This window comes from Bufo bufo, chromosome 7 (assembly GCF_905171765.1).
Source record: "Bufo bufo chromosome 7, aBufBuf1.1, whole genome shotgun sequence".
NCBI classification, from domain to species: Eukaryota; Metazoa; Chordata; class Amphibia; order Anura; family Bufonidae; genus Bufo; species Bufo bufo.
Genome location: NC_053395.1, coordinates 232832927 through 232860746, shown reverse-complemented (window position 1 = coordinate 232860746; position 27820 = coordinate 232832927). Strand labels below are relative to the sequence as shown.

The 27820-nt window shown below is 47.5% G+C and overlaps 1 protein-coding gene across 8 annotated transcripts in view; it reads right to left on the bottom strand.

Annotated features, from left to right (window-relative positions):
- KALRN (kalirin RhoGEF kinase) overlaps window positions 1-27820 on the bottom strand; it is a 270877-nt gene that overhangs the window by 102990 nt on the left and 140067 nt on the right. For all 8 annotated transcript variants that reach the window (XM_040439928.1, XM_040439929.1, XM_040439930.1 and 5 more), the window contains 13 exons: window positions 19408-19530; window positions 18864-19046; window positions 17660-17778; window positions 16195-16261; window positions 14534-14643; window positions 13945-14014; window positions 11016-11105; window positions 10851-10943; window positions 9910-10021; window positions 9639-9829; window positions 7726-7827; window positions 7080-7222; window positions 6267-6369 (listed from right to left, as the gene is read on the bottom strand). In XM_040439928.1, coding sequence (XP_040295862.1) covers window positions 6267-6369; window positions 7080-7222; window positions 7726-7827; window positions 9639-9829; window positions 9910-10021; window positions 10851-10943; window positions 11016-11105; window positions 13945-14014; window positions 14534-14643; window positions 16195-16261; window positions 17660-17778; window positions 18864-19046; window positions 19408-19530 — 1506 coding nt within the window. The remainder of the gene's footprint in view (window positions 1-6266; window positions 6370-7079; window positions 7223-7725; window positions 7828-9638; window positions 9830-9909; window positions 10022-10850; window positions 10944-11015; window positions 11106-13944; window positions 14015-14533; window positions 14644-16194; window positions 16262-17659; window positions 17779-18863; window positions 19047-19407; window positions 19531-27820) is intronic.

Here is a 27820-nt window from a genome sequence, read left to right as displayed (position 1 = left end):
CCTGTTATCAGCCATTTCAGGGGAGAGGATGACTGTAGGACAGGAGAATACAATCTATTGCCCCCTGTTATCAGCCATTTCAGGGGAGAGGATGACTGTAGGACAGGAGAATACAGTCTATTGCCCCCTGTTATCAGCCATTTCAGGGGAGAGGATGACTGTAGGACAGGAGAATACAATCTATTGCCCCCTGTTATCAGCCATTTCAGGGGGGAGGATGACTGTAGGACAGGAGAATACAGTCTATTGCTCCCTGTTATCAGCCATTTCAGGGGAGAGGATGACTGTAGGACTGGAGAATACAGTCTATTGCCCCCTGTTATCAGCCATTACAGGGAGAGGATGACTGTAGGACAGGAGAATACAGTCTATTGCTCCCTGTTATCAGCCATTTCAGGGGAGAGGATGACTGTAGGACAGGAGAATACAGTCTATTGCTCCCTGTTATCAGCCATTTCAGGGGAGAGGATGACTGTAGGACAGGAGAATACAGTCTATTGCCTCCCTGTTATCAGCCATTTCAGGGGAGAGGATGACTGTAGGACAGGAGAATACAGTCTATTGCTCCCTGTTATCAGCCATTTCAGGGGGAGGATGACTGTAGGACAGGAGAATACAGTCTATTGCTCCCTGTTATCAGCCATTTCAGGGGAGAGGATGACTGTAGGACAGGAGAATACAGTCTATTGCCCCCTGTTATCAGCCATTTCAGAGGAGGGGATGACTGTAGGACAGGAGAATACAGTCTATTGCTCCCTGTTATCAGCCATTTCAGGGGAGAGGATGACTGTAGGACAGGAGAATACAGTCTATTGCCCCCTGTTATCAGCCATTTCAGGGGAGAGGATGACTGTAGGACAGGAGAATACAGTCTATTGCTCCCTGTTATCAGCCATTTCAGGGGAGAGGATGACTGTAGGACAGGAGAATACAGTCTATTCCCCCCTGTTATCAGCCATTTCAGGGGAGAGGATGACTGTAGGACAGGAGAATACAGTCTATTCCCCCCTGTTATCAGCCATTTCAGGGGAGAGGATGACTGTAGGACAGGAGAATACAGTCTATTGCCCCCTGTTATCAGCCATTTCAGGGGAGAGGATGACTGTAGGACAGGAGAATACAGTCTATTGCTCCCTGTTATCAGCCATTTCAGGGGAGAGGATGACTGTAGGACAGGAGAATACAGTCTATTGCCCCCTGTTATCAGCCATTTCAGGGGGGGAGGATGACTGTAGGACAGGAGAATACAGTCTATTGCTCCCTGTTATCAGCCATTTCAGGGGAGAGGATGACTGTAGGACAGGAGAATACAGTCTATTGCTCCCTGTTATCAGCCATTTCAAGGGAGAGGATGACTGTAGGACAGGAGAATACAGTCTATTGCTCCCTGTTATCAGCCATTTCAAGGGAGAGGATGACTGTAGGACAGGAGAATACAGTCTATTGCCGCCTGTTATCAGCCATTTCAGGGGAGAGGATGACTGTAGGACAAGAGAATACAGTCTATTGCCTCCTGTTATCAGCCATTTCAGGGGGGAGGATGACTGTAGGACAGGAGAATACAGTCTATTGCTCCCTGTTATCAGCCATTTCAGGGGAGGGGATGACTGTAGGACAGGAGAATACAGTCTATTGCTCCCTGTTATCAGCCATTTCAGGGGAGAGGATGACTGTAGGACAGGAGAATACAGTCTATTGCATCCTGTTATCAGCCATTTCAGGGTACAGGATGACTGTAGGACAGGAGAATACAGTCTATTGCCTCCTGTTATCAGCCATTTCAGGGGGGAGGATGACTGTAGGACAGGAGAATACAGTCTATTGCCCCCTGTTATCAGCCATTTCAGGGGAGAGGATGACTGTAGGACAGGAGAATACAGTCTATTGCTCCCTGTTATCAGCCATTTCAGGGGAGAGGATGACTGTAGGACAGGAGAATACAATCTATTGCCCCCTGTTATCAGCCATTTCAGGGGAGAGGATGACTGTAGGACAGGTGAATACAATCTATTGCCCCCTGATATCAGCCATTTCAGGGGAGAGGATGACTGTATGACAGGAGAATACAGTCTATTGCTCCCTGTTATCAGCCATTTCAGGGGAGAGGATGACTGTAGGACAGGAGAATACAGTCTATTGCTCCCTGTTATCAGCCATTTCAGGGGAGGGGATGACTGTAGGACAGGAGAATACAGTCTATTGCCCTCTGTTATCAGCCATTTCAGGGGAGAGGATGACTGTAGGACAAGAGAATACAGTCTATTGCCTCCTGTTATCAGCCATTTCAGGGGGGAGGATGACTGTAGGACAGGAGAATACAGTCTATTGCTCCCTGTTATCAGCCATTTCAGGGGAGGGGATGACTGTAGGACAGGAGAATACAGTCTATTGCTCCCTGTTATCAGCCATTTCAGGGGAGAGGATGACTGTAGGACAGGAGAATACAGTCTATTGCCCCCTGTTATCAGCCATTTCAGGGGAGAGGATGACTGTAGGACATGAGAAGACAGTCTATTTCTCCCTGTTATCAGCCATTTCAGGGAGAGGATGACTGTAGGACAGGAGAATACAGTCTATTGCCCCCTGTTATCAGTCATTTCAGGGGAGAGGATGACTGTAGGACAGGAGAATACAGTCTATTGCTCCCTGTTATCAGCCATTTCAGGGGTGAGGATGACTGTAGGACAGGAGAATACAGTCTATTGCCCCCTGTTATCAGTCATTTCAGGGAAGAAGATGACTGTAGGACATGAGAAGACAGTCTATTTCTCCCTGTTATCAGCCATTTCAGGGGAGAGGATGACTGTAGGACAGGAGAATACAGTCTATTGCCCCCTGTTATCAGCCATTTCAGGGGAGAGGATGACTGTAGGACAGGAGAATACAGTCTATTGCCCCCTGTTATCAGCCATTTCAGGGGAGAGGATGACTGTAGGACAGGAGAATACAGTCTATTGCTCCCTGTTATCAGCCATTTCAGGGGAGAGGATGACTGTAGGACAGGAGAATACAGTCTATTGCCCCCTGTTATCAGTCATTTCAGGGAAGAAGATGACTGTAGGACATGAGAAGACAGTCTATTTCTCCCTGTTATCAGCCATTCCAGGGGAGAGGTTGACTGTAGGACAGGACAATACAGTCTATTGCCCCCTGTTATCAGCCATTTCAGGGGAGAGGATGACTGTAGGACAGGTGAATACAATCTATTGCCCCCTGTTATCAGCCATTTCAGGAGGAGAGGATGACTGTAGGACAGGAGAATACAGTCTATTACCCCCTGTTATCAGCCATTTCAGGGGAGAGGATGACTGTAGGACAGGAGAATACAGTCTATTGCTCCCTGTTATCAGCCATTTCAGGGGAGAGGATGACTGTAGGACAGGAGAATACAGTCTATTGCCCCCTGTTATCAGTCATTTCAGGGGAGAGGATGACTGTAGGACAGGAGAATACAATCTATTGCCCCCTGTTATCAGCCATTTCAGGGAGAGGATGACTGTAGGACAGGAGAATACAGTCTATTGCTCCCTGTTATCAGCCATTTCAGGGGAGAGGATGACTGTAGGACAGGAGAATACAGTCTATTGCCTCCTGTTATCAGCCATTTCAGGGGAGGGGATGACTGTAGGACAGGAGAATACAGTCTATTGCCTCCTGTTATCAGCCATTTCAGGGGAGAGGATGACTGTAGGACATGAGAATACAGTCTATTGCCCCCTGTTATCAGCCATTTCAGGGGAGAGGATGACTGTAGGACAGGAGAATACAGTCTATTGCCCCCTGTTATCAGCCATTTCAGGGGAGGGGATGACTGTAGGACAGGAGAATACAGTCTATTGCTCCCTGTTATCAGCCATTTCAGGGGAGAGGATGACTGTAGGACCGGAGAACACAGTCTATTGCCCCCTGTTATCAGCTATTTCAGGGGAGAGGATGACTGTAGGACAGGAGAATACAGTCTATTGCCCCCTGTTATCAGCCATTTCAGGGGAGAGGATGACTGTAGGACCGGAGAACACAGTCTATTGCCCCCTGTTATCAGCTATTTCAGGGGAGAGGATGACTGTAGGACAGGAGAATACAGTCTATTGCCCCCTGTTATCAGCCATTTCAGGGGAGAGGATGACTGTAGGACAGGAGAATACAGTCTATTGCTCCCTGTTATCAGCCATTTCAGGGGTGAGGATGACTGTAGGACAGGAGAATACAGTCTATTGCCCCCTGTTATCAGCTATTTCAGGGGAGAGGATGACTGTAGGACAGGAGAATACAATCTATTGCTCCCTGTTATCAGCCATTTCAGGGGAGAGGATGACTGTAGGACAGGAGAATACAGTCTATTGCCCCCTGTTATCAGCCATTTCAGGGGAGAGGATGACTGTAGGACAGGAGAATACAGTCTATTGCCCCCTGTTATCAGCCATTTCAGGGGAGAGGATGACTGTAGGACAGGAGAATACAGTCTATTGCTCCCTGTTATCAGCCATTTCAGGGGAGAGGATGACTGTAGGACAGGAGAATACAGTCTATTGCCCCCTGTTATCAGCCATTTCAGGGGAGAGGATGACTGTAGGACAGGAGAATACAGTCTATTGCCCCCTGTTATCAGCTATTTCAGAGGAGAGGATGACTGTAGGACAGGAGAATACAGTCTATTGCCCTCTGTTATCAGCCATTTCAGAGGAGAGGATGACTGTAGGACAGGAGAATACAATCTACTGCCCCCTGTTATCAGCCATTTCAGGGGAGAGGATGACTGTAGGACAGGAGAATACAGTCTATTGCCCCCTGTTATCAGCCATTTCAGGGGAGAGGATGACTGTAGGACAGGAGAATACAGTCTATTGCTCCCTGTTATCAGCCATTTCAGAGGAGAGGATGACTGTAGGACAGGAGAATACAGTCTATTGCCCCCTGTTATCAGCCATTTCAGGGGAGAGGATGACTGTAGGACAGGAGAATACAGTCTATTGCCTCCTGTTATCAGCCATTTCAGGGGAGAGGATGACTGTAGGACAGGAGAATACAGTCTATTGCCCCCTGTTATCAGCCATTTCAGGGGGAGAGGATGACTGTAGGACAGGAGAATACAGTCTATTGCCTCCTGTTATCAGCCATTTCAGGGGAGAGGATGACTGTAGGACAGGAGAATACAGACTATTGCCCCCTGTTATCAGCCATTTCAGGGGAGAGGATGACTGTAGGACAGGAGAATACAGTCTATTGCCCCCTGTTATCAGCCATTTCAGAGGAGAGGATGACTGTAGGACAGGAGAATACAGTCTATTGCCCCCTGTTATCAGCCATTTCAGGGGAGAGGATGACTGTAGGACAGGAGAATACAGTCTATTGCCTCCTGTTATCAGCCATTTCAGAGGAGAGGATGACTGTAGGACAGGAGAATACAGTCTATTGCCTCCTGTTATCAGCCATTTCAGGGGAGAGGATGACTGTAGGACAGGAGAATACAGACTATTGCCCCCTGTTATCAGCCATTTCAGGGGAGAGGATGACTGTAGGACAGGAGAATACAGTCTATTGCCCCCTGTTATCAGCCATTTCAGAGGAGAGGATGACTGTAGGACAGGAGAATACAGTCTATTGCCCCCTGTTATCAGCCATTTCAGGGGAGAGGATGACTGTAGGACAGGAGAATACAGTCTATTGCCCCTGTTATCAGCCATTTCAGGGGAGAGGATGACTGTAGGACAGGAGAATACAGTCTATTGCTCCCTGTTATCAGCCATTTCAGAGGAGAGGATGACTGTAGGACAGGAGAATACAGTCTATTGCCCCCTGTTATCAGCCATTTCAGGGGAGAGGATGACTGTAGGACAGGAGAATACAGTCTATTGCCTCCTGTTATCAGCCATTTCAGGGGAGAGGATGACTGTAGGACAGGAGAATACAGTCTATTGCCCCCTGTTATCAGCCATTTCAGGGGAGAAGATGACTGTAGGACAGGAGAATACAGTCTATTGCCCCCTGTTATCAGCCATTTCAGGGGAGAGGATGACTGTAGGACAGGAGAATACAGTCTATTGCCTCCTGTTATCAGCCATTTCAGGGGAGAGGATGACTGTAGGACAGGAGAATACAGTCTATTGCCCCCTGTAGTGCGCTTCGATGGGACGAGTGTCTGGAAGGCCTCCATGCCCCCCATAAACTGTCATCACCACTACAAGTCGGGGTCTCTCTTGCGTTGCTTTCATGTTTGCCAGCGTACAAGACGGGTCTATCACAGGGTCCAGGGTTTTGGGTCTTACCTTGTCGCTGTCCACAGTGTTCTGTGACGTCCGCGATGCGATAGAGATGGTGTCCGGCTGGCTGCTGCCGTCCCCCTGACTGTCCAGATCCTCCAATCCATCCCTGCAAGGAAAAGACACAACTATCAGCTGTACAATGAAATGTGCATCTGCCCCTCGTCCCCAGACTCTGCCGTTACAGACTGTGTCCACCTAGATCCTGCACCATCCCCACATTCTACTGTTTAGGACCCCCAGAACCCACCCCTCTGAATCTTGCCTCCCCCCCCTCACAGGACCTTACGCCCCTGGATTTGCACCCTTCTTCCATTCCCTGCCCTCCTAGATGACCAGATCCTGCTCCCCAAGATGGTGTCACCCCCTTAGTCCCTGCATTCATCCTTCACATCAAAGTATTATCCCCAGTCTCCTCTGTGCCATATCATATCTGTATCTGGGAAAGCTGGGTGATGTCGGCTCTGCTAGATCTGTCAGCCATTCTTCCCACAGTCCAGTATCACACACTGTATGTGGCGGTATGGGAGCGGGGGCAGTTCCAGTATGTAAGTAGCTATCAGGACTCTGGGAAAGCTGGGTGGAGGAGAGGATCGGCTCCTGTCAGTATTGCAGAGGATCATCTGCAGCTACATCCGAGCTATGAGACAGCCCTGGTGCACAGAGGCCAGCGGCAGAGACATGTCCAAGGCTATTGCCGCCCTGAAAGTGCCGCTGAACCTTGAGTGACATCTCATCGTGTGCTGGGACTTCTAGTTCCACAAACTATGCACAGTCACGATTCCATCTACAGTGGCTGCGTCTCTGCGCGTCTCTTACCTCTTGCTGTTGTTCCTCTGCTTGGCCGGGGTCTTCGGGGGCTGGACCGGCTCCTTTAAGGCGCCCTTCAGGTGGATCATCCTCTCCTGGATCACCTCTCGGATGTTTTTGATCCATTCCTGTTTTACTTCTAAACTTGATGCCTACAGACAAAGGAGACGTCAGAGCCGAAGAGCAGCGGCTCCGCACCAGGCGCATGCGCAGAGAAGAGCGCAAGATGCTGCCACATACTAAGCCACTGTTTTCAGTTCCATCATGACCTCCGCTCCTGCACTGCAGTCTTAATTCAGTGCTTACATCATGCCTTACACTCCTGTCACACTACTGCAGTTACATCTTATCTTATGCTCCAGTCACCTCCGAAGCTGCAGTCACAATTCTGCTCACTGTTTCTTGATATCAGCCAGCCCTGAGCTCCTATACACAGGTATCTTTCCCCTCTGATGCCAACACTACATCTCTCAGTATGCAGCACAGCAGAGCGCACTCTGCACAGTCACTGGAGCGCCAGAAGTAAAGAGCGCCAGGTGAGTTTATGCAGGGAAAGTAGCAGGATTGTGACGGCAGCTTCAGCTGTGACTGGAGCATATGAATCAGGTCTAGTGGAAAGTGCAGAAAAAAATAACAGAATTCATGAGGAACGAACCTTCAGCACGGTTTTATTATCGGAGGACGGCGTGCGACCCGACCACAAGGCGAATTTACAAGAGTCCCCTTCGACGTGCTCCGTCACCCCCAGCTCAGAGGTCTGGAAGAAAAAGGAAGAACAAACGAGCTGCATCCCCGGGCACAGACAAGAGGGCGCTCGTGCCACCAAACCTATCGCTACAGCCTCCGTCCAACCAGCAGGTCTAGTGGCGCTCTACTGCAAGTGGGTGTGGCTAAGGAGCGGCGAAAACAGAACGGAATCACGGAGACGAGAGCGGTGACCGAATTTATAAACCTCACGGACATGTACCCTGGATGCCGCCATTACCGGTGACAAACAGCAGCAGCTGCTTACGGGTTCCTTATATTCACTTACCATTAGTTATCTCTGCTGTCTGTCAGTGAATGGAAGCACTCATGCCTTAAAAATCTGTTCTCACCTAAGGGTATGTTCACACAGCTGAGGGGCTGTCACAATTACATCAGTGTAGATAATCCTCAGTCAGCTAAACACTGATATGTTGTTACAATGTATCAGTGCAGGTAACACAAATCCATCAAAGGTCCAGGTGTTTATATCACAGACGATTATCTACACTGGCTGCAAATGTAGCAAACCCTCAGCTGCAATCAACCGGGACATGGTTTTCAGCCCTGCCCCCATGTCTAATACCCCACCCCATGATAAATTCCGTAACACCACACCCCATATAGTGTACTGGTAACACCCCTCCCCAAGGTTGATGCCCCTCCTCCATTATAAATCACCAAGGCCCCACCCCCATGGTGTATTGGTAACACCCCCCCCATGGTTGACGCCCCACCTCCATTATAAATCACCAAGGCCCCACCCCCATGGTGTATTGGTAACACCCCTCCCCATGGTTGACGCCCCACCTCCATTATAAATCACTATTGCCCCACCCCCATGGTGTATTGGTAACACACCCCCCATGGTTGACGCCCCATCTCCATTATAAATCACCAAGGCCCCACCCCCATGGTGTATTGGTAACACCCCTCCCCATGGTTGACGCCCCACCTCCATTATAAATCACGAAGGCCCCACCCCCATGGTGTATTGGTAACACCCTCCCCATGGTTGACGCCCCATCTCCATTATAAATCACTAAGGCCCCACCCCCATGGTGTATTGGTAACACCCCACCCCATGGTTGACGCCCCACCTCCATTATAAATCACGAAGGCCCCACCCCCATGGTGTATTGGTAACACCCCTCCCCATGGTTGACGCCCCACCTCCATTATAAATCACGAAGGCCCCACCCCCATGGTGTATTGGTAACACCCCACCATGGTTGACGCCCCACCTCCATTATAAATCACTAAAGCCCCACCCCCATGGTGTATTGGTAACACCCCTCCCCATGGTTGACGCCCCACCTCCATTATAAATCACAAAGGCCCCACCCCCATGGTGTATTGGTAACACCTCCCCATGGTTGATGCCCCTCCTCCATTATAAATCACTAAGGCCCCACCCCCATGGTGTATTGGTAACACCCCTCCCCATGGTTGACGCCCCACCTCCATTATAAATCACTAAAGCCCCACCCCCATGGTGTATTGGTAACACCCCTCCCCATGGTTGACGCCCCACCTCCATTATAAATCATTATTGCCCCACCCCCATGGTGTATTGGTAACACCCCCCCATGGTTGACGCCCCATCTCCATTATAAATCACTAAGGCCCCACCCCCATGGTGTATTGGTAACACCCCCCCATGGTTGACGCCCCACCTCCATTATAAATCACTAAGGCCCCACCCCCATGGTGTACTGGTAACACCCCTCCCCATGATGAATATCTACCGCCCTGCCCCCATGGAGCACTGATAACAGCCCGCCCCCACGGTTGACACCCCACCCCCGCGGATCTGGTTCTTACCAGCAGCTTGTTCTTGTAGACGTATTTCGTGTGTCCCGTCGAGTCCTTGATCTCTTTGCTGAACACCAAGGAGATTTCGAACAGGAAGAGGTGCCGGTCCCGCCCCTTGCGGATCAGAGATTTGGGGTCCCAGACCTGGAAGGAATCCTGGAGGATGAGCTCGCCCTGAACATCCAGGTTCTCGTCAAACCCTTAAAGACAACGCAGAGTGTTAGAGGGAGGCTGCAGAGCATTGCTGAGACTTGTAGTTCCCGCTCACGGCAGTAGTCACCTTCCAGCATGCTGACGTGCATGGCGTCGTTGGCCCTCTTCGGCACGCTGAGCATCACCTCCAGGCCGTCCTTAATCTCGCCTTTGCCCTCCTCACAGCAGGTCAGAAGCTCCTAGAGGAGGAGACAGAGACGGGGGGTAAGAGAATCCGCACCAAGCCGAGTCCATCGGCAATGGAAACTGTAACACAGACACGAAACGTGCGAGTGTCACCCACCCCCACCAAAGGGGGCCGAGACCCCGCACACAAGGAGGAGGAATAGTGTGACAGCTGACCCCCAGATACACTACACTCACATCCAGAGCTGCACCGAGCCCTCATCAGCAGTATGCTGGATACCGGGAGAAAGAGGGCCTGACATAAACACTGTGCAGCTCTGGATGTGACTGGAGTATGAGCGGTATTTGCAGTGTTTCTCTGTATAAGGCCTCATGCACACGGCAGTGTTTTTTCACTGTCAGTGATTTGGCTTCAGTGGTCCGTGTCCGATTTTGCTTCAGTTGCGTTCCCTTCTGCCTTCCTTTTTTTTTGTCTGACAGGGAAAATAAGGAAGGTTAATGAAAAGTGTCATTTTATTGCACCAAGGTCTTGTAGAAAAAAACGGACGCGGACACGGACGATGTACCAGTTGTGCATCAGTTTTTTTTGACGGACCCATTGACTTGAATGGGTCCGTCCTCCGTTTTCCACTGACAAGAATAGGACAGGTTATATTTTTTGGACGGACTGGAATCACGGACGCGGAGAAAAAATGGAGGACTATCAGTTTTTTTTCACAGCTCCATAGAAATGAATGGGACCTCCGCTAAACTGTGAAAAATGACGGAACGGACGCGGACGCACCCAACGGTCGTGTGCATGAGGCCTTATATGGGTGTTTTGCTGCACGGCTGTTGTGCCTGTGGGGGGTTGTCATTTTCCGGGGGGATGGGGGGTCCTACCTTGAGCAGCAGCTGGTACTTTGTGATCCTTTGCACGGGTTTGATGAGATACGAGGAGATGGAATTGGCCAGTCCGTGTCTCTGCTGGATCTCCTACAATAGAGAGAAGGCTGGGTGAGCAGGAGGCCGCGCAGGCGTAGACAGCGCACATGGCGCCATACTTACATCAAAGAAGGCGCCGGCGTGTTCCAGGATCAGCTGACTGGAGTCCGGCTTATTCTTACAGTACGTGACGTACATGTGGAACTTGTCCGCCTGGAAGAGGAGCCCAGCGTGTTATACATCAGGTCATCAGCGACCCTATACATGTCCTATACCCCATCATCGCTGACCCTATACATGTCCTATACCCCATCATCACCGACCCTATACATGTCCTGTACCCCATCATCGCTGACCCTATACATGTCCTATACCCCATCATCGCTGACCCTATACATGTCCTATACCCCATCATCACCGACCCTATACATGTCCTATACCCCATCATCAGCGACCCTATACATGTCCTGTATCCCATCATCAGCGACCCTATACATGTCCTGTATCCCATCATCAGCGACCCTATACATGTCCTGTATCCCATCATCACCGACCCTATACATGTCCTGTATCCCATCATCAGCGACCCTATACATGTCCTATACCCCATCATCAGCGACCCTATACATGTCCTGTATCCCATCATCACCGACCCTATACATGTCCTATACCCCATCATCAGCGACCCTATACATGTCCTGTATCCCATCATCACCGACCCTATACATGTCCTGTATCCCATCATCAGCGACCCTATACATGTCCTATACCCCATCATCAGCGACCCTATACATGTCCTATACCCCATCATCAGCGACCCTATACATGTCCTGTATCCCATCATCAGCGACCCTATACATGTCCTGTATCCCATCATCAGCGACCCTATACATGTCCTATACCCCATCATCAGCGACCCTATACATGTCCTATACCCCATCATCAGCGACCCTATACATGTCCTATATCCCATCATCAGCGACCCTATACATGTCCTATACCCCATCATCAGCGACCCTATACATGTCCTATACCCCATCATCAGCGACCCTATACATGTCCTGTACCCCATCATCAGCGACCCTATACATGTCCTATACCCCATCATCAGCGACCCTATACATGTCCTGTATCCCATCATCAGCGACCCTATACATGTCCTATACCCCATCATCACCGACCCTATACATGTCCTATACCCCATCATCAGCGACCCTATACATGTCCTATACCCCATCATCAGCGACCCTATACATGTCCTGTACCCCATCATCAGCGACCCTATACATGTCCTATACCCCATCATCAGCGACCCTATACATGTCCTATACCCCATCATCAGCGACCCTATACATGTCCTATACCCCATCATCAGCGACCCTATACATGTCCTATACCCCATCATCAGCGACCCTATACATGTCCTGTATCCCATCATCAGCGACCCTATACATGTCCTGTATCCCATCATCAGCGACCCTATACATGTCCTATACCCCATCATCAGCGACCCTATACATGTCCTGTACCCCATCATCAGCGACCCTATACATGTCCTATACCCCATCATCAGCGACCCTATACATGTCCTATACCCCATCATCAGCGACCCTATACATGTCCTATACCCCATCATCAGCGACCCTATACATGTCCTATACCCCATCATCAGCGACCCTATACATGTCCTATACCCCATCATCAGCGACCCTATACATGTCCTATACCCCATCAGCGACCCTATACATGTCCTATACCCCATCATCAGCGACCCTATACATGTCCTATACCCCATCAGCGACCCTATACATGTCCTATACCCCATCATCAGCGACCCTATACATGTCCTGTATCCCATCATCAGCGACCCTATACATGTCCTGTACCCCATCATCAGCGACCCTATACATGTCCTGTACCCCATCATCAGCGACCCTATACATGTCCTGTACCCCATCATCACCGACCCTATACATGTCCTGTACCCCATCATCACCGACCCTATACATGTCCTGTACCCCATCATCAGCGACCCTATACATGTCCTGTATCCCATCATCAGCGACCCTATACATGTCCTATACCCCATCATCAGCGACCCTATACATGTCCTGTACCCCATCATCGCTGACCCTATACATGTCCTATACCCCATCATCGCTGACCCTATACATGTCCTATACCCCATCATCGCTGACCCTATAGGTATAATTACCCCATCATCGCTGACCCTATAGGTATAATTACCCCATCTTCGCTGACCCTATACATGTCCTATATCCCATCAGTGACCCTATACATGTCCTATACCCCATCATCGCTGACCCTATACATGTCCTATATCCTATCATCGCTGACCCTATAGGTATAATTACCCCATCATCGCTGACCCTATAGGTATAATTACCCCATCATCGCTGACCCTATAGGTATAATTACCCCATCTTCGCTGACCCTATACATGTCCTATACCCCATCATCGCTGACCCTATAGGTATAATTACCCCATCATCGCTGACCCTATACATGTCCTATACCCCATCATCGCTGACCCTATACATGTCCTATACCCCATCGCTGACCCTATACATGTCCTATACCCCATCTTCGCTGACCCTATACATGTCCTATACCCCATCTTCGCTGACCCTATACATGTCCTATACCCCCTCATCGCTGACCCTATAGGTTTAATTACCCCCTCATCGCTGACCCTATAGGTATAATTACCCCCTCATCGCTGACCCTATACATGTCCTATACCCCCTCGTCGCTGACCCTATACATGTCCTATACCCCCTCATCGCTGACCCTATAGGTATAATTACCCCCTCATCGCTGACCCTATAGGTATAATTACCCCCTCATCGCTGACCCTATAGGTATAATTACCCCCTCATCGCTGACCCTATAGGTATAATTACCCCCTCATCGCTGACCCTATAGGTATAATTACCCCCTCATCGCTGACCCTATAGGTATAATTACCCCCTCATCGCTGACCCTATAGGTATAATTACCCCCTCATCGCTGACCCTATAGGTATAATTACCCAGGTGACAAAGCAGTGTCCGACATCCTCAGGAAGTTGCTCATATTTTTCCAACTCTTTTAAAAAGATGCTGAGGAGAAGCAGAGGATTCTGGGTGAGAAGGGGACGCACAGTATACGGTATATCCATAGAGAAGAACGCCGTCCATTATACCATCTGAGACCGTGGACACACAGCATCACAGTGTATGAGTGTCAGCTCACAGGACAACACTGGAATCATTGTAACGAGTGTACTGCTCTGAGCTGAGGGTTTGTTACAGCTGTATCCAGTCTGGAGAATCCGCCATGAGAAACAGCCTGGACTCCACAGACTGAAACATTGTAACAAACCAGAGAAGAGGCGTGTGCTGCTGTGCTCATTGTCTAGACTGGATACAAGCCCAGGATTACTGCATTTGAATGGAAACAAGAGTTTTCCTATTCACTGACAGCAAACAGAGATCTTGAAAGTGGTGAGAAAGTGAAAGTTTATTATAAAGTTGCAGATTATCGCATTAACCAGAGCAGAAAACAGCGGGACCTGCAGGATATGGTGATAAATGGAGGGGACGGGACCCCGAGAAGGACCCCGACCCCCGAGGACTCACTTGTTGTGAAAATCGTAGATTTCCTGAATGTTCCCAAAAATAATGTGCTCCTTATTAAGAATCCCGGAGGGGATCTCCTCCACACCACTGGTCATCTCCCACAGGTAGGTCTGCAAGAGAGGGGGCCACACAGGTATGAGACGGACAGACAGACGGATAGGAGACAGAGAAATAGATAGATAATAGACAGACAGATAATAGACAGATAATAGACAGATAATAGACTGATAATAGACAGATAATAGACTGATAATAGACTGATAATAGACTGATATTAGACAGATATTAGACAGATCATAGACAGATCATAGACAGATCATAGACAGATCATAGACAGATCATAGACAGATAATAGACTGATAATAGACTGATAATAGACAGATAATAGACAGACAGATAATAGACAGATTATAGACAGATAATAGACAGATAATAGACAGATAATAGACAGATAATAGACAGATCATAGACAGATAATAGACAGATATTAGACAGATATTAGACAGATATTAGACAGATATTAGACAGATATTAGACAGATATTAGACAGATAATAGACAGATAATAGACTGATAATAGACAGATAATAGACAGATAATAGATAATAGACAGATAATAGACTGATAATAGACAGATAATAGACAGACAGATAATAGACAGATCATAGACAGATAATAGACAGATATTAGACAGATATTAGACAGATATTAGACAGATATTAGACAGATCATAGACAGATATTAGACAGATCATAGACAGATATTAGACAGATCATAGACAGATCATAGACAGATATTAGACAGATCATAGACAGATCATAGACAGATCATAGACAGATAATAGACAGATATTAGACAGATAATAGACAGATAATAGACAGATATTAGACAGATAATAGACAGATATTAGACTGGTCATAGACAGATCATAGACAGATCATAGACAGATATTAGACAGATCATAGACAGATAATAGACAGATCATAGACAGATCATAGACAGATCATAGACAGATATTAGACAGATATTAGACAGATAATAGACAGATAATAGACAGATAATAGACAGATCATAGACAGATAATAGACAGATATTAGACAGATATTAGACAGATATTAGACAGATATTAGACAGATATTAGACAGATAATAGACTGATAATAGACTGATAATAGACAGATAATAGACAGATAATAGATAATAGACAGATAATAGACTGATAATAGACAGATAATAGACAGACAGATAATAGACAGATCATAGACAGATAATAGACAGATATTAGACAGATATTAGACAGATATTAGACAGATATTAGACAGATCATAGACAGATATTAGACAGATCATAGACAGATATTAGACAGATCATAGACAGATCATAGACAGATCATAGACAGATCATAGACAGATCATAGACAGATCATAGACAGATAATAGACAGATATTAGACAGATAATAGACAGATAATAGACAGATATTAGACAGATAATAGACAGATATTAGACTGGTCATAGACAGATCATAGACAGATCATAGACAGATATTAGACAGATCATAGACAGATAATAGACAGATCATAGACAGATCATAGACAGATCATAGACAGATATTAGACAGATATTAGACAGATATTAGACAGATATTAGACAGCTGGTAGATACCTCCATACACTCGTGCAGGTCTCGGACATACGCTTTCTCTGTCTGGAGAAGTTCCGCCATTATAAACCTGACGAAGAAGGATAATGTCACCATTAGCGTCACTGCGGTTCGGCTACTTTCACACTTGCGCAGAGTCGTCCGGGAAGCACTTCCATCGCCTGAACTCCCCGCCGGATCCGTCAAAACGCACGCAAACTGATGGCATTTGTCAGACGGATCCTGATCCATATGACAAATGCATTGAAATGCCGGATCCGTCTCTCCGGTGTTCCGGAATTTTGGACGGAGATAAAACCGAAAATGACTGAACTGAAGACGTCCTGATCGGATCGCTCTCCATTCAGAATGCCTGGCGATATGCCTGATCCGTTCTTTACCGGTAATGAGCCGCTAGGACGGAACTCAGCGCCGGAAAAGAAAAGCGCAAGTAGCCTTATACTGGTCACTGATGTTATTCTGGTATCATACTGGTCAATGGTGTCATACTAGATACTGGTTTTATACTGGGCACTGCAGTCATACTGGTCATACTGGTCCTGGGTTACACGGAGTGCAGTCTTATCTCCGTCCTGTGATGTTTGTCATTTCCATATAAAGATCCATCATGATGGAAAGACAGAGAAGATCAGCGGCGCCAGGATGCTTGTCCGCTGCTCTGAGGGGCGGAGCCTTGTACCTGACCCCTGACGTCCCCTCCTCCAGAGGTCAGGAGTGAAAAGGGATCGCTGGGACGAATCCACACGGGGCCCCGAGCTCTCATACTGATCTCCATTAATACATACACAGGGGCCCCGAGCTCTCATACTGATCTCCATGAATACATAAACAGGGGCCCCGAGCTCTCATACTGATCCCCATTAATACATAAACAGGGGCCCCGAGCTCTCATACTGATCTCCATTAATACATAAACAGGGGCCCCGAGCTCTCATACTGATCTCCATTAATACATAAACAGGGGCCCCGAGCTCTCATACTGATCCCCATTAATACATAAACAGGGGCCCCGAGCTCTCATACTGATCTCCATTAATACATAAACAGGGGCCCCGAGCTCTCATACTGATCCCCATTAATACATAAACAGGGGCCCCGAGCTCTCATACTGATCTCCATTAATACATAAACAGGGGCCCCGAGCTCTCATACTGATCCCCATTAATACATAAACAGGGGCCCCGAGCTCTCATACTGATCCCCATTAATACATAAACAGGGGCCCCGAGCTCTCATACTGATCCCCATTAATACATAAACAGGGGCCCCGAGCTCTCATACTGATCCCCATTAATACATAAACAGGGGCCCCGAGCTCTCATACTGATCTCCATTAATACATAAACAGGGGCCCCGAGCTCTCATACTGATCCCCATTAATACATAAACAGGGGCTCCGAGCTCTCATACTGATCTCCATTAATACATAAACAGGGGCCCCGAGCGGTCATGTGGCTCCCCGGCTCACTCTTTCTTCCGGGCAGATTTCCGCTTCTCCTCGTTGACCTCGTGGCCGGCGTCTCGCAGCTTCACTTCCGGGTCGGTCAGAATGGCCGGAACGATGTCAAGTTCCAGATCTTTATTGTCCTGGAGACAGAAACAAAGTTAAAAAAAACGGTGACAATCCGCCAAACCCGGGGCTTCTGCCGCTGACACCCCCCCCCCCCCCCTCCGGTTTATAATGTCTGTCTGTCCTATAATCACTACCCCCCCCCCCCAGCCCCTCACATCTTCATATTATCACAGCGGTTCTCAACCTAGGGGTCGCGACCCCTTTGGGGGTCGATCGGCCCTTTCCGGGGGGTCGCCTGAGGCTTCCTATTGTGGGTCGCCCGCACAACGGCAGCGGCCCCTTATCCTCGCGCACAGGAAGTGATGTCCTATCACTGCCTGTGCTTGAAGGAGCCTGACGTCTGGACGGGTAAGTCGGGCCGCCTGTCTGCTGAGGTCCGAGTTTTTTCGTTAATGACACCGCCGCTGAGCACCACTGCCACCAATGATTTAATTGAGCCTGGCTAATTTTATTTTAATTATTTGGCTGAGCAAGGCTTAATTTATTTGGGGGGACATGAAGCACCGCTGATTTATTTATTTGAGGAGTACCCTGAGCACCACTGATTTATTTAAAAAAAAATTTGGGGGGGGTACTGTGAGCACCACTGATTTATTTTTTAGGGGGTATTTGTTGTTTATTATTTATTTTAAAGTTATTTATTTGGTTTACAAATATTTTGTATTTATGCTAAAGTTCTGTGGTTATGAATGAATACTTGTGTATTTGAATTAACATTTGGTGTATTGGTGTCTGTGCGTGTTTTTGGTGGGTCATCATAACAGTAGCAAAATTCGTTATGACGTAGCAAGGAAAAAAATGTAATGGTTGGGGGTCACCACAACATGAGGAACTGTATTAAGGGGTCACGGCTTTAGAAAGGTTGAGAACCACTGTATTATCACATAACATCTTCCGCCACCTTGTGGTCACCAGGGGAACGGCCGTCTGGACCAGAGAGCGGATTCTGAGCGAAGACGACTGTGGGCGCCTCCAGATTACGGATGTAAAGAGTCGTTAATTATAAGCAGCGCTGCTCGTGAACTATATATGGGGCGCTGCACACGGGACGACGCGTTACTAGCAGAGCACTCTGATTGGCCAGTCCTCGGTGCGGTACCTCAGTGCTGATGCCCAGCGCCCTCTGCAGGGAGCACTGGTACTTTCCCATCCGCAGGGAGAAGTCGCGGTAAAGCTTGTTCACGGTCGTCACCCATTTTTTCAGCTCGGTGGCGTGGACGTGACCTTTCTCCACAAAGCTGTCCGCCAGCTGGATCAGCAGCCGCACCTTCTCCTTAGTTTGCTGCCAGAAGAGAGAAGAGACAGATGTAATGATGGCGGCGGGACGGCGACTCACGCCGCTGATCTCTATACAAACCGGCGCATTCTTCATTACAACATTAATATAAAGCCTCGAGACACGGATCGGTTCTAGAGCCGCAAGCGCCAGAGACCCGGCCGGAGAGGCGCAGACGCCAGGAGAGGACAACGCGACCTTCGCTCACATGATAAAATATGAAGGCTGTCATGGCAACAAGGAAAGCAGTGGCGCCATGTGCATCGCAGCCTACTGAAGAGCGCGGCGGATGATAGGACGCCTGCCACCCCCGATCCTGCTGCAGACAATCGTACAGACCGCCCGCCATCCTCAGTGCGGCCCTCACCTTGGCAGGAAGGCGGAAATCTTCATATTCCTTCAGCAGACCCTGAGTTTCATCCAGACTCTCCCCGAAGCTGGTGTGCGAGGAGAGGAAATGTTCTCCGGTCTCCTGAATCCAGTCCAGAGCCTGAAAGAGGCGAAGACGAGAGGAGATCACGAGACGTCTACACACCGGAGACAGCGATACACACCGACACCAAGCATGAAATAATACATAGAGACACAGACTTATATATGTATACACATCTGTATGTGAGGAGCTCCCTCTAGTGGTGGCTGTATATACATCTGTATGTGAGGAGCACCCTCTAGTGGTGGCTGTATATCCATCTGTATGTGAGGAGCTCCCACTAGTGGTGGCTGTATATACATCTGTATGTGAGGAGCTCCCTCTAGTGGTGACTGAATATACATCTGTATGTGAGGAGCTCCCTCTAGTGGTGTCTGTATATACATCTGTATGTGAGGAGCTCCCTCTAGTGGTGACTGTATATACATCTGTATGTGAGGAGCTCCCCCTAGTGGTGTCTGTATATACATCTGTATGTGAGGAGCTCCCCCTAGTGGTGACTGTATATACATCTGTATGTGAGGAGCTCCCTCTAGTGGTGGATGTATATACATCTGTATGTGAGGAGCTCCCTCTAGTGGTGACTGTGTATACATCTGTATGTGAGGAGCTCCCCCTAGTGGTGGATGTATATACATCTGTATGTGAGGAGCTCCCTCTAGTGGTGGCTGTATATACATCTGTATGTGAGGAGCTCCCCCTAGTGGTGACTGTATATACATCTGTATGTGAGGAGCTCCCCCTAGTGGTGGATGTATATACATCTGTATGTGAGGAGCTCCCTCTAGTGGTGACTGTGTATACATCTGTATGTGAGGAGCTCCCCCTAGTGGTGACTGTATATACATCTGTATGTGAGGAGCTCCCCCTAGTGGTGGATGTATATACATCTGTATGTGAGGAGCTCCCTCTAGTGGTGACTGTGTATACATCTGTATGTGAGGAGCTCCCCCTAGTGGTGACTGTATATACATCTGTATGTGAGGAGCTCCCTCTAGTGGTGACTGTATATACATCTGTATGTGAGGAGCTCCCCCTAGTGGTGACTGTATATACATCTGTATGTGAGGAGCTCCCCCTAGTGGTGGCTGTATATACATCTGTATGTGAGGAGCTCCCCCTAGTGGTGGCTGTATATACATCTGTACGTGGGGAGCTCCCCCTAGTGGTGACTGTGTATACATCTGTATGTGAGGAGCTCCCCCTAGTGGTGGCTGTATATACATCTGTATGTGAGGAGCTCCCTCTAGTGGTGACTGTATATACATCTGTATGTGAGGAGCTCCCCCTAGTGGTGACTGTATACACATCTGTATGTGAGGAGCTCCCTCTAGTGGTGGCTGTATATACATCTGTATGTGAGGAGCTCCCCTTAGTGGTGACTGTATATACATCTGTATGTGAGGAGCTCCCCCTAGTGGTGTCTGTATATACATCTGTATGTGAGGATCTCCCTCTAGTGGTGGCTGTATATACATCTGTATGTGAGGAGCTCCCTCTAGTGGTGTCTGTATATACATCTGTATGTGAGGAGCTCCCTCTAGTGGTGGCTGTATATACATCTGTATATGAGGAGCTCCCTCTAGTGGTGTCTGTATATACATCTGTATGTGAGGAGCTCCCTCTAGTGGTGTCTGTATATACATCTGTATGTGAGGAGCACCCTCTAGTGGTGGCTGTATATACATCTGTATGTGAGGAGCTCCCTCTAGTGGTGTCTGTATATACATCTGTATGTGAGGAGCTCCCTCTAGTGGTGTCTGTATATACATCTGTATGTGAGGAGCTCCCACTAGTGGTGGCTGTATATACATCTGTATGTGAGGAGCTCCCCCTAGTGGTGACTGTATATACATCTGTATGTGAGGAGCTCCCCCTAGTGGTGGATGTATATACATCTGTATGTGAGGAGCTCCCTCTAGTGGTGACTGTGTATACATCTGTATGTGAGGAGCTCCCCCTAGTGGTGACTGTATATACATCTGTATGTGAGGAGCTCCCCCTAGTGGTGGATGTATATACATCTGTATGTGAGGAGCTCCCCCTAGTGGTGGATGTATATACATCTGTATGTGAGGAGCTCCCTCTAGTGGTGACTGTGTATACATCTGTATGTGAGGAGCTCCCCCTAGTGGTGACTGTATATACATCTGTATGTGAGGAGCTCCCTCTAGTGGTGACTGTATATACATCTGTATGTGAGGAGCTCCCCCTAGTGGTGACTGTATATACATCTGTATGTGAGGAGCTCCCCCTAGTGGTGGCTGTATATACATCTGTATGTGAGGAGCTCCCCCTAGTGGTGGCTGTATATACATCTGTACGTGGGGAGCTCCCCCTAGTGGTGACTGTGTATACATCTGTATGTGAGGAGCTCCCCCTAGTGGTGGCTGTATATACATCTGTATGTGAGGAGCTCCCTCTAGTGGTGACTGTATATACATCTGTATGTGAGGAGCTCCCCCTAGTGGTGACTGTATATACATCTGTATGTGAGGAGCTTCCTCTAGTGGTGGCTGTATATACATCTGTATGTGAGGAGCTCCCTCTAGTGGTGGCTGTATATACATCTGTATGTGAGGAGCTCCTCCTAGTGGTGACTGTATATACATCTGTATGTGAGGAGCTCCCTCTAGTAGTGGCTGTATATACATCTGTATGTGAGGAGCTCCTCCTAGTGGTGTCTGTATATACATCTGTGTGTGAGGAGCTTCCTCTAGTGGTGACTGTATATACATCTGTATGTGAGGAGCTCCCCCTAGTGGTGGCTGTATATACATCTGTATGTGAGGAGCCCCCCTTAGTGGTGACTGTATATACATCTGTATGTGAGGAGCTTCCTCTAGTGGTGACTGTATATACATCTGTATGTGAGGAGCTCCCTCTAGTGGTGGCTGTATATACATCTGTATGTGAGGAGCTCCCCCTAGTGGTGGCTGTATATACATCTGTATGTGAGGAGCTCCCTCTAGTGGTGACTGTATATACATCTGTATGTGAGGAGCTCCCCCTAGTGGTGACTGTATACACATCTGTATGTGAGGAGCTCCCTCTAGTGGTGGCTGTATATACATCTGTATGTGAGGAGCTCCCCTTAGTGGTGACTGTATATACATCTGTATGTGAGGAGCTCCCCCTAGTGGTGTCTGTATATACATCTGTATGTGAGGATCTCCCTCTAGTGGTGGCTGTATATACATCTGTATGTGAGGAGCTCCCTCTAGTGGTGTCTGTATATACATCTGTATGTGAGGAGCTCCCTCTAGTGGTGGCTGTATATACATCTGTATGTGAGGAGCTCCCTCTAGTGGTGTCTGTATATACATCTGTATGTGAGGAGCTCCCTCTAGTGGTGTCTGTATATACATCTGTATGTGAGGAGCACCCTCTAGTGGTGGCTGTATATACATCTGTATGTGAGGAGCTCCCTCTAGTGGTGTCTGTATATACATCTGTATGTGAGGAGCTCCCTCTAGTGGTGTCTGTATATACATCTGTATGTGAGGAGCACCCTCTAGTGGTGTCTGTATATACATCTGTATGTGAGGAGCTCCCTCTAGTGGTGTCTGTATATACATCTGTATGTGAGGAGCTCCCTCTAGTGGTGACTGTATACACATCTGTATGTGAGGAGCTCCCCCTAGTGGTGACTGTATATACATCTGTATGTGAGGAGCTCCCCCTAGTGGTGGCTGTATATACATCTGTATGTGAGGGGCTCCCCCTTGTGGTGGCTGTATATACATCTGTATGTGAGGAGCTCCCCCTAGTGGTGACTGTATATACATCTGTATGTGAGGAGCTCCCCCTAGTGGTGGCTGTATATACATCTGTATGTGAGGAGCTTCCTCTAGTGGTGGCTGTATATACATCTGTATGTGAGGAGCTCCCTCTAGTGGTGGCTGTATATACATCTGTATGTGAGGAGCTCCTCCTAGTGGTGACTGTATATACATCTGTATGTGAGGAGCTCCCTCTAGTAGTGGCTGTATATACATCTGTATGTGAGGAGCTCCTCCTAGTGGTGTCTGTATATACATCTGTGTGTGAGGAGCTTCCTCTAGTGGTGACTGTATATACATCTGTATGTGAGGAGCTCCCCCTAGTGGTGGCTGTATATACATCTGTATGTGAGGAGCCCCCCTTAGTGGTGACTGTATATACATCTGTATGTGAGGAGCTTCCTCTAGTGGTGACTGTATATACATCTGTATGTGAGGAGCTCCCTCTAGTGGTGGCTGTATATACATCTGTATGTGAGGAGCTCCTCCTAGTGGTGACTGTATATACATCTGTATGTGAGGAGCTCCCTCTAGTGGTGACTGTATATACATCTGTATGTGAGGAGCTCCTCCTAGTGGTGTCTGTATATACATCTGTGTGTGAGGAGCTTCCTCTAGTGGTGACTGTATATACATCTGTATGTGAGGAGCTCCCCCTAGTGGTGGCTGTATATACATCTGTATGTGAGGAGCCCCCCTTAGTGGTGACTGTATATACATCTGTATGTGAGGAGCTTCCTCTAGTGGTGACTGTATATACATCTGTATGTGAGGAGCTCCCTCTAGTGGTGGCTGTATATACATCTGTATGTGAGGAGCTCCTCCTAGTGGTGACTGTATATACATCTGTATGTGAGGAGCTCCCCCTAGTGGTGGCTGTATATACATCTGTGTGTGAGGAGCTTCCTCTAGTGGTGTCTGTATATACATCTGTATGTGAGGAGCTCCCTCTAGTGGTGACTGTATATACATCTGTATGTGAGGAGCTCTCTCTAGTGGTGACTGTATATACATCTGTATGTGAGGAGCTCCTCCTAGTGGTGACTGTATATACATCTGTATGTGAGGAGCTCCCCCTAGTGGTGACTGTATATACATCTGTATGTGAGGAGCTCCCTCTAGTGGTGGCTGTATATACATCTGTATGTGAGGAGCTCCCCCTAGTGGTGACTGTATATACATCTGTATGTGAGGAGCTCCCCCTAGTGGTGTCTGTATATACATCTGTATGTGAGGAGCTCCCCCTAGTGGTGACTGTATATATATCTGTATGTGAGGAGCTCCCTCTTGTGGTGGCTGTATATACATCTGTATGTGAGGAGCTCCCCCTAGTGGTGACTGTATATACATCTGTATGTGAGGAGCTCCCCCTAGTGGTGTCTGTATATACATCTGTATGTGAGGAGCTCCCCCTAGTGGTGACTGTATATATATCTGTATGTGAGGAGCTCCCCCTAGTGGTGACTGTATATACATCTGTATGTGAGGAGCTCCCTCTAGTGGTGTCTCTATATACATCTGTATGTGAGGAGCTCCCCCTAGTGGTGACTGTATATACATCTGTATGTGAGGAGCTCCCTCTAGTGGTGGCTGTATATACATCTGTATGTGAGGAGCTCCCTCTAGTGGTGACTGTATATACATCTGTATGTGAGGAGCTCCCCCTAGTGGTGGCTGTATATACATCTGTATGTGAGGAGCTCCCCCTAGTGGTGACTGTATATACACTGTATGTGAGGAGCTCCCCCTAGTGGTGGCTGTATATACACTGTATGTGAGGAGCTCCCCCTAGTGGTGGCTGTATATACATCTGTATGTGAGGAGCTCCCCCTAGTGATGGAGTCTTAAGTAACATTAAAGTCCCTTTCACATAGCCCGAGGATCGGGACAATTATCTGGAATAACATTTGTATGAATGCCTGCTCCCAATAATTGCCCTGTGTAAAACAGCATGTGTTCATACTAAAATCCTTATTTAGTAAGCAGCATGTCCTGATCTTTAGGCCTCTTTCACACGGGCGTCACGTTTTGGCTCAGGATGCATCCCGAGTGCATTGCGGCAAACCCGCACGAGTAGGTACACATTTCAGTCAGTTTTGACTGCGATTGCGTTCCGTTGTTCAGTTTTAAATCGCGCGGGTGCAATGCGTTTTTCACGCGCGTGATAAAAAACTGAATGTGGTACCCAGACCCGAACTTCTTCACTGAAGTTAAAGGGAACCTGTCGTGTGGATATTTGATTATAATCTAACTAATTATATACAATCATTAACTACTAAAAAGTGCCTTAGATGTATTCACTTACTGGTGTGACAGACGGTTACCTCATAATATACACACAAAGATGCTGCATGCTAATGAGCTGATTGGAGTCCGGCGTGATGTCAGTGAGTCCAGCGTGATGTCATTGAGTCCAGCGTATATTTTATTCAGAGCTATAGCCACTCCCCTGCCCACCTGCTGCTGGTTCATATGGAAAATAACTGTCAATCAGCAGCAGGTGGGCGGGGAGAGTCAGGAGCTCATGAATATTCATGACTCATCATCATCAGCTGGAGCTTTTCAATACAAGATGTTGGCAGATTGACCGGGTGAGTTACAGACAGTGACCCAGCATTGTGCTCAGAGAATCAGTCACTTATTTATGTTACCCTTAGTTAGGACACCATAAAACTGGTGACAGGTTCCCTTTAAGGTTTGGGTTCAAGGTTGTGTAGATGTAATTATTTTCCCTTATAACATGGTCATAAGGGAAAATAATAGCATTCTGAATACAGAATGCATAGTAAAATAGCGCTGGAGGGGTTAAAAAAAATAACAAAAAATTTAACTCACCTTAATCCACTTGTTCGCGCAGCCGACATCTCTTCTGTCTTCAGGACCTGGATAAAGGACCTTTGATGACACCATGGTGATGGATCATGTGACGGACCATGTGATGAGCGCAGTGATGTCAGCACAGGTCCTTTTCCTCAAAGATGAAGACAGAAGAGAAGCCGGCTGCGCGAACAAGTGGACTAAGGTGAGTTAAATTATTATTATAATTTTTTTAACCCCTCCAGCGCTATTGTACTATGCATTCTGTATTCAGAATGCTATTATTTTCCCTTATGACCATGTTATAAGGGAAAATAATTACATCTACACAACCTTGAACCCAAACCTTAAAGGGAACCTGTCACCAGTTTTATGGTGTCCTAACTAAGGGCAACATAAATAAGTGACTGATTCTCTGAGCACAATGCTGGGTCACTGTCTGTAATTGACCCGGTCAATCTGCCAACATCTTGTATTGAAAAGCTCCAGCTGATAATGATGAGTCATGAATATTCATGAGCTCCTGACTCTCCCCGCCCACCTGCTGCTGATTGACAGTTATTTTCCATATGACCATGTTATAAGGGAAAATAATAATGATCGGGTCCCCAGCCCGATCGTCTCCTAGCAACTGTGAGTGAAAAATCGCACCGCATCCGCACTTGCTTGCGGATGCTTGCGATTTTCACGCAGCCCCATTCACTTCTATGGGGCCTGCGTTGCGTGAAAAACGCACAATATAGAGCATGCTGCGATTTTCACGCAACGCACAAATGATGCGTGAAATTCACAGCTAATGTGAACAGCCCCATAGAAATGAATGTGTCCGGATTCAGTGCGGGTGCAATGTGTTCACCTCACGCTGCGCATTGCACTCGCGTCGAAATCTCGCCCGTGTGAAAGAGGTCTTAAGGTTTGCAAACAACATCTCTTAGCAACCATCAGTGAAAAACGCATTGTACCCGCACTTCCTTCCGGATACAATGCGTTTTTCACTGAAGCCCTATTCACATCTATGGGGCCAGGACTGAGTGAAAAACGCAGAATATAGAATATGCTGCGTTTTTCACGCAATGCAGAACTGATGCTTGACACATTGTACATTGTACACAGACACATTGAATTGAATGGGTCCGGATTCAGTGCGGGTCCTATGCGTTCACGTCACGCATTGCACCTGCGTGGAAATCTCGCCCGTGTGAAAGGGGCCTAACCCTAAGAGAACGCCACATGTGAATGAAGCTGTACTGCTGGTCCAGCACTGGGAACAGACAGTTTATCCAGGTAACAGATCATTGCTCTGTGCAGCGGCCCGTGCTATGGCTGTGAAAACAAGCATATGGAGCTTTGTATAAATAAAACAGCGCTCTGGTTCTTATAAAGGTTAACATTAAATTTATAGAGAAGGAAGAGAATTAAAAAAAACAAAAAAAACAAACAAATAAAAACTATTTGCGAAGTGGTTTCTACAGGGAGTGCAGAATTATTAGGCAAGTTGTATTTTTGAGGATTAATTTTATTATTGAACAACAACCATGTTCTCAATGAACCCAAAAAACTCATTAATATCAAAGCTGAATATTTTTGGAAGTAGTTTTTAGTTTGTTTTTAGTTTTAGCTATTTTAGGGGGATATCTGTGTGTGCAGGTGACTATTACTGTGCATAATTATTAGGCAACTTAACAAAAAACTAATATATACCCATTTCAATTATTTATTTTTACCAGTGAAACCAATATAACATCTCA